This window comes from Varroa jacobsoni, unplaced genomic scaffold, assembly GCF_002532875.2.
Source record: "Varroa jacobsoni isolate VJ856 unplaced genomic scaffold, vjacob_1.0 scaffold_275, whole genome shotgun sequence".
Classification (NCBI taxonomy): Eukaryota; Metazoa; Arthropoda; class Arachnida; order Mesostigmata; family Varroidae; genus Varroa; species Varroa jacobsoni.
This window is the reverse complement of record NW_019213177.1, coordinates 513099-521116: the sequence shown is the minus strand read 5'-3', so window position 1 is coordinate 521116 and position 8018 is coordinate 513099. Positions and strand designations below refer to the sequence as shown.

Sequence of the window (8018 nt, the reverse complement as noted above, 5' to 3'; positions counted from 1 at the left end):
TATGGTTATGGCAGCTATCTGACACCTGGACCTTGTTATCTACCATTGCTCAAGCGCATAGACGATTTTTTTAGGTCCTTAGTGCGTAAGATCGTTTAGAAAACCGCTGAACAACCGAAAAACATTTCGGCATCTTTAAATCCATACACACCCAATTGTTACAGGTAGTAAAACATAGTATTACGATATTCAGGAAAGTAGTTCTGAAATGTCCACAGATTAAACCATGAGACAAGCACATCAGGAAATGGATTCGGATAGATGTCACAAGATTTTTTTTTTAGGTTAGACGAATTCGTCACTCCTGGCCGTCAATACCGCCGACACATTCATAGATTGGCCCGTCTATGCACCTAAATCAATGTTTGATTCTAATGATAACGTAGCTCGGAGCCTTCGTCGTTGATTTGTCCCAAACTGAATCGCTGAAAGCTGAATCGGGGTCTATGTCCTATCCGTACATAAACAAGTTAGCCCCTTCGCTCGGGAATTCAACTAAATTAAGTGACGCTTCAAAAAAAAATCAATCCCGGATCATTACCTGTTCATCAATCACCGCTAATACTATGTGTATCATTTTCAAGTCAAACCTCTTCTCTGGTTATACGTATACATTAAAGTACCTATCAACTGAAAGCTGTCGCGTTTGTTTGCACATTGCACGTATGTATGCACGCAGTAATCTATAATCAAAAAAAGGCAAACTAAAATCAATCTGATTTGTATCGTTGGGATTGAAATACATGGCAATTAACAACAAAAGCTCTTCTATACTCTTTTTAATTTGTTAATCGAAGTAGGGTTGCCTCAGAAGACAAACGGACCTAGTGGCAATTAAGACAAATCAGAAGACGTATATGCTTCATTTCGGGCTATGAAGACTTTTCAGGTTCACTCTAGAAAGGTCCGGAAATTGTCAAACTATCCCAAGAACTCATGCATGGAGTTCAAATCTAGTACGCAGCTGGGATAAAGATTCGTAGTAGAATAGAATAGAATAGAAATAGAAAAAAATAAGAGCTAAAATTGCGTGAGAAGAAGACTAATAAAAGGGTAGAGTCGGCAATAAGTCAAAAAATATGTAACAAGCTATGTCTGATATAATGACTTTGTATTATATCCTAGTAAAATGTTCAGATCGGTAACAGAATTTAAAAATCAACGGATACAATTGCTCTTCCTACGCTACTCCTGCTTCAGGATTAATATAGTTAGATAAATTGTGACCGTAGGGGCCCTAATGTAATTTAAAAGATCTATCGTGATAAGCACAAATATATATAGTTCTTCCGAATTGGACACAAAGTAATTTCCTGCATTTGCAGTTTTTTCCGATCTGTAAAAATTTACAACCCTTCACTTGAAATGCCTCAATCCATACGGCACAGACCTAGGTTTCAAGCATAGAAAGTTGCTCCGTAGGTTTGAACTCCTGGGACTGCTATCGACAGGGGAAGCCCTAAATTGTAACACTGTAAAACCTGTTTACGCTGCGTGAAAGGGAAATGTGAGATACATTGTTTAATGGTCTGAATATCAGCCAATTTAGACTAATGAAGCACATCGTGCAAAACTGAACGGAACCCAATTATACAGGCGGAAAAATCGTGGCACGAAACTGCCTACCTAAGTTTTGTGTTGCCTCCAGCGCTTGTCAAGTTATACCACTTACCTCCCATGGGTGTGCAGCGACTAACCGGCCTTGCTGGTAGAACAACGCATCTAGCGGCCGCATGTTGATTAACCACGAGGGGGTGACAGACGGCGCGGGCCCCGTGGGGCCGCTGCTGGCGCACCGCACGGCCAGCCTCCTTTTGAATAGAAACCTGAAATCGACACGGTCCGCCATTGTGTGAACGACTTCGATTATGATACATTATAGGAATAAGAAGGATGGTCTAATAGGGAATATTGTATAATTAAATTTCCTGACTAATTCAATTCAAGGTTTCATGTCATACAGTAGCGAAAGCAAGTGGCTGTCGCCATTTGTAATCTCCTTCCTTACATGATGATTTCATTTCTATTTACTTATTGCCCACAGTTGTGAAGCATTTTCAGGAGGCGTAGGCAAACGCATTTATGCACGATCGTCACCGTCGAACCTACCATTCTACGGGTCTAATTATGGGCACCGGTCAACCAAATCGCTTTAGAACCAACCATCAAAAGTCCAACCGTTGACTACGCCAGTACCCATTTGAGCACGATCTTTAGTCTTTCTGTTCATGCTCGGTGCCGTCGTATGTCGTACTTAGGTGTACTGTTAGGCTGTGGCTTTCCAAATATCCCAACAAGCTTGTTCAGGCTGTTTGATAAACTCTCCGACGACTTTCCTTTTTACATAAATCTGCCTAAGGCCCTGAACGAATGTTCTCTGTCGCGTTTCTCTTGTGACTGGTCGTTTTGATTGATTAACCCAAGGAACGTATCCGAGAAAATGAGAATCTGAGCTGTTTGGACGCGCACGTTTCCCACTCTACGATTAACTTCACGCCGTAGGCTAAATGCGAAACCGGACGCAGACGACACACTTCGTTTCGTGCCGGCAGGAGTCAACCATCTGCGGGAGCGTTTAACGGCTGTTCTAACCGAAAAATTGGAAACCATCTATTCAGATACTGTATGGCAAAACACGTGCATGTCAAGTATCAAATAAGGATAGTTAAGCTTAATCAATAAAGTCAATTTACGCTTGCAGAGTTCAAGCGACAGAGTAAAGAAAGCTCTAGTTAGAATACGCCGGGCTTTCCGTTGCATGCTTTACATTGGAACCGAAAAATCCCCGTTGGAAGGCAGATATGGCTATCGCAATAGAGGCAATAGAAAACTACGTAGGTGCGCGCGTCTGCAATCATGGCAGGCCTCGAAATAGGTACAGTTCGTCGTAAAATTCTGTAGCTTGTAAGAAAACTACGGAAAGATTTCAGGACAATTAGAAGCCTTCCACGAAGTATGTCAAAACGTTTTCACGAACCCGAAAGTAGATGCTGTCGAGCGACTAGCTTTACCTAGAGGCTTTGAAGTTGACGAATTTGTGAATCAACATTCATAAATTCGTCAACTTCAAAGTTGAGGCGCATGCGTGGCTAGTCCAGTCCATTGTTACGACGTATCGTTGTATATTAGGAGACACCTTGAGGATTTTCGCTTGTGCCGCCATCTAGACAAGCGGATATTTAAATAAATGCCCATCTAACTAGCCTATACGAACGTATGTATACAAACATAATAGTACTTTAGTGCTTGATAATCCTTGGCAAAATCCATTCGATTTAATGACTTCAGTGCGATAGGCTTCACGAACGCCGATCCAAAATCGCAAAGATGCTATCGAAATTTTTACGTCGTTCATTACCCGCGAAGTCACAAGCGTTCCGTGATACGTCAATTGCAGTTCCATTCACACGAATCTATAATCTGGCTCAGCCACTGACGGTGACGTCATGTTATGCCGAAATCGCGATAAAAAACAGCCAGGTCCGATTAGTAACAACGATATAAACGATTTCTTTGTGACGATTAAACAATTTGTGCGTAATATGCACATCGATTTATCAGTGTTCCACCACAGAATACGCGTAAAATGAATGAGGATAATTTTTTTCATGATTTTAATGCCAGGACATTTGCCTACCCTGAACTTCCTAGCAATATGCAGAAAGACGCCAGTTTAACCTCTACTGTTTCGTGAATTGCTATATTACAACACATTTTAGGAACCATATAGGATGCAAACATATCATAAAATGGTTACGTACGTTGACCTAAACACACTGCAGGTCAATTGTCAACAATGCAGCGGCTCATGTGGGTTCAGCCAAGGGAAGCCCCCGAAGTTGTACACATGATAAGCAAAAGTTCATACATGTAAGTTACGTCGTTCGAAGCCTACAGCTATGCTTTCTCGTAGCCGTTGTTTTTGAGTCTGTCTAGAAGCTTATTTCCGTAGAGCTTTTTTTTTTTCGTGAATAATAGTTTCACTGGAGACTATGTACAAAGTTAACTTTGTGTGATTTACCTAAATATGAATGGATTTATCCGACTTCTAGCAACTGACAAAAACGTGGTCTAATTATTTTTCATAAAGAGGTCTTTGAAACGCCTCATAATGACGAAGTGCTTATTACATCTGCTCTTTCCAGCTGCGTGCCCTAGCAGTTAGCGTTGTATCGATAAGTTTATCGGACCTTTACGACAAAACAAACGTGCGTAGTCCAAGATTTCAACCAATAGGTCACGTAGTATATTTTCAAGTTTTGTAGGCAGATACGTTGGCACCGCGTCAACCCGGAAACATTTTCCTACCAAGCAACTTCTATTGGATAACACAGCTGACCTTCTTTACCGAAGCGACAATAGTAATAATGATAAGCATAATAAAGTCACGTTCGAGTAGAATCGAACGAAATAGACATAATCGAAGTCAACTTCCGTCGGACGTGAGAGCACTCGCGTATCGACGTGACGTTGGCCGTAAAACTGGCTGCTTCATCCAAAAAATACCTGGGCCGCTTCCTACCATGCCATGCGTCGATCTGAAGAATCGTTGTGCCCAAACATAGAAATATTTGAAGGTTCTCACACGACTGGCTACCGGTAACGGCAGCGACATAGCTTACCTGGGTTGACACTAGACTATAAGTTTTTAATGTTCTCATCAAGCAGCACATTGGAAAGATAATATACGACCACAGTTACCAAGACGACGTTCAGCCGAAAGTCTCAAATGTTTAACTTTCGAGTGATGAAAATTCCAAGATCGATGCCTGGCTAGAAGCGCCTGTTAAAGTCAGCAGCTGTCTGCAAAAGTAGAATTTGGTTCACGAACTATTTGCACTTCTAAACGAAACCTGCCAAAAGTTTCGTTGACCCTTAATCAAGTTCATTCAAGCAATAGTAAATTCGAATATTTGCTCTATCAATAAGTCTTTAATAATATAATATATAGATTGTATCGCATTCCCTTGAATATTTTCGAAAGAATAGCGTTTGAATATTTTAGCAAGAATAGCACCTACAGGGACCCAGTTTGCCGAAAAACTTATTTGTAAGGCCGTATAACTGATGCGCTGCCATATGCCATTCCTTCAACGGCAGACAATCGATCACTGCAGACCTTAAACAGCCATACTAGCAAATCTATGGTAATTGTTGACATCTATTCCCACAGCTATCTATGAACGATACGCTCAATGAATTTTACCCTTAAACTCAATAAATAAAACTCACAGTTTCAGCAAAGTTTGATTTGCATCGAGTCCATAGCCAGCCAAGGTTAGATGGACACGCTCACGCACATCGCGCAGATACAACACATAGACCATCCATACGTACGTACGCAGCAAAATTAAGAAAATCTCTCGTTTATCATCTGTTCGACCCAATTAGGTGTCGCAGCAATCTCAGTAGGTAGGATTCGGAACTGACTAGTTGAGTATTACGATTGCTTTCACAAATCAGCTTTTTCTGAAAGCCGTAGATTCAGATCTTCTAGTACAAGCAACTGCATCCCCGGCCGATCTAGCTCATTCGCACTCGGTACTGCACAAAGAACACGCAGACAGCTAGGTGTCATGCACAGACGAACAAACGCCGCTCCTGAGAAGCTTGGAGGGGCAACTGAGTACTCCGAGCTGTCTGTTTGTCTGATCCACAGATCTGACTAGCGCCGCTAACACTGTTGTCGCGATGGCAGCTGTTGCCGCTCGCCGCGGAACGTAACACCACGACATATCAAGCGACATGAATTGTGACTAGCGGCTTGCGTCGTTATTTGAAACGCCAGTGGCCACAACAGCCATACATAAAGAGCGGTGACTGCAGTAAATCACTGTACGGACCGTGTATCCAACGGCTGATTAAGCCAGCGACAAAAACCAGCAAAATGCCAAAACAGTGTTTGTCTAAACCACAACGGTCGACTTGGTCCAATTAAGGTAAGGATGAACGCTATCAGCGCAGCTCTCTCTATCGAGCTGCTAGTTAGTGGCGATAGGCGAACGTCGATCGATGTGCCGATTTTGCACTTGTACAGGACACGAAGGGTCTCAACTAGCGAAAGGACTGCGGTGGCGTGAGCACCAGCCCAAGCAAAGAAAAGCCGTTCCGTTAAAACAAATATATCTCTGTATTTCGAGTTTTACGTCCGCTATCGCCGTTAGGCACTCGATCAGATAGCCGATTCCCAGCACAAGACGAACTGTGTCTATGCCCGGGTTGAAACCTAGACTACGATGTGTCCCTAAGAATAGAAAACAGCTGCCTTACTTACTAACATGGGAAGAGCTTCTATGTACCTAACCGGCAGTAGCAGCGGTAAGCAAAGGTGTGCAGATCAGGCCTAGCAGCAACCGATTTTCATCGAAAGAAATTGACCTGTCGATAGGAATTGCACACCTACTTTAGGAAGATGAAAGTTAGGTAAGAAAAATACAGCTGGGGTGAGTTCAAAAGCAGCGATATTTGGTAGCCTGTACCGAAATACTTCGTAGCTGCAAATGTCTGGGTTGCAATAACGGATTACTCCAAGCTGTCCACCTCTGAAAAAGTAACAGATGATCTCGATTCGACCTTGCTAGAAAACCACGCTCTTTAGACGAGACAAACAGAATACGTATGAGCAAATGTGATGCTTGTCATAAATTTTACACAACTATCTTAGTACTAATACTCAGCAAACTGTGGCATAGTTACAATATCCGAGTGAAAAATCACGGGCCAACGTAATGTTTAGGACCCAGCTAAAAAGTGTTGCCGTTCAGCAAGTGTTGCACAGATTACGTTCGGGTAGATCCTGTGGCAAATCTGTAGACAAAACTGTTTTGTGATTGTTACAACCTGTTACTGTTTTTTTTTTTGTTCACGTTGAAACCACGTACTTTTGAAACGATATTTGTAAAGCAATAAATTGAATAATTACGGTACAGTAGCTGGTGTGGAAACGGCAACAGAATGCTAATTGCATGCAGATGACACGAAAGCGATTCTACATAGGTCGGTCAGGACAAAGTTAGTTCAATTTAGTCAAAGTTAGGACAAAGTTCAATTTAAAATAAGAGACTTGGACTAGAGGGCGATTAAACTTGCTCAGAAAGTCTGAATGTCATCTATAGGTATCTCTATCTGAATATATTACATTACAAATTAGCGTCTAATTAACATAACTAACATAGTAGTAGTAGTAGTAGTAGTAGTAGTAGTAGTAGATTATTGTTAAATTTATAAGCTTTCAGATGTTATGACCTTTTGGCGTTTAATACTCATCCATGGCGTGTTAAAATAGTTCGGACGATTAAATTCAATCCGAGTTCTAGTTGACACAATCTGTGTCTCGCGTAGTTCCCGTATGGGTCTGGGAACATAGGAATTTTCGATGTTTTTATTTAAATTCGGTGACCCTATCTCAGTTTTTGGTGTTCGAGGCACTTAAGTAAGTAATTTAATTGTTGCCATTAATGCAGATCGGGAAACAGCGTTATAGAACATTGAATTGTGAAGTTGATGATCTTTTTTATTTTACAATTGGCTTAACAACCGTATAAATCATGGAAAAGTCCTTCAACTACAGGGAGATCGCTGCACCATTTATCACGTACGCCGAATCGATGGCGCCAGATAACACAGCGCAAAATCCTATCAAAATGCGCAAAAACATAACATTTGCAATAATTACCTTTAATTGCTTAACATAGCCTAAATACAATGCTGTCAACAACCTTCGGGAGAAGTGCATATTAACGCTGATTTTGCAAACTTATTTTTACATTTATTTTTAAACAAAATTAACATTAACGTACTTAGCATACATGCATACATGCATACATGCATGCATACATGCATACATGCATGCATACATGCATACATGCATGCATACATGCATACATGCATGCATACATGCATACATGCATGCATACATGCATACATGCATACATACATGCATACATGCATAGCATACATGCATACATGCATGCATACATGCATACATGCATGCATACATCATACATACATACATACAT

The 8018-nt window shown here is 41.2% G+C and overlaps 1 protein-coding gene across 1 annotated transcript in view; it reads right to left on the bottom strand.

The window, feature by feature from the left end:
- The window catches only part of Hmgcr (HMG coenzyme A reductase), a 24229-nt gene that overhangs the window by 14926 nt on the left and 1285 nt on the right, over positions 1-8018 (bottom strand). The window contains exon 2 of the mRNA XM_086967645.1: positions 1673-1826. Within this exon, the coding sequence (XP_086823771.1) occupies positions 1673-1735 (63 nt within the window). The 5' untranslated portion in view covers positions 1736-1826. The remainder of the gene's footprint in view (positions 1-1672; positions 1827-8018) is intronic.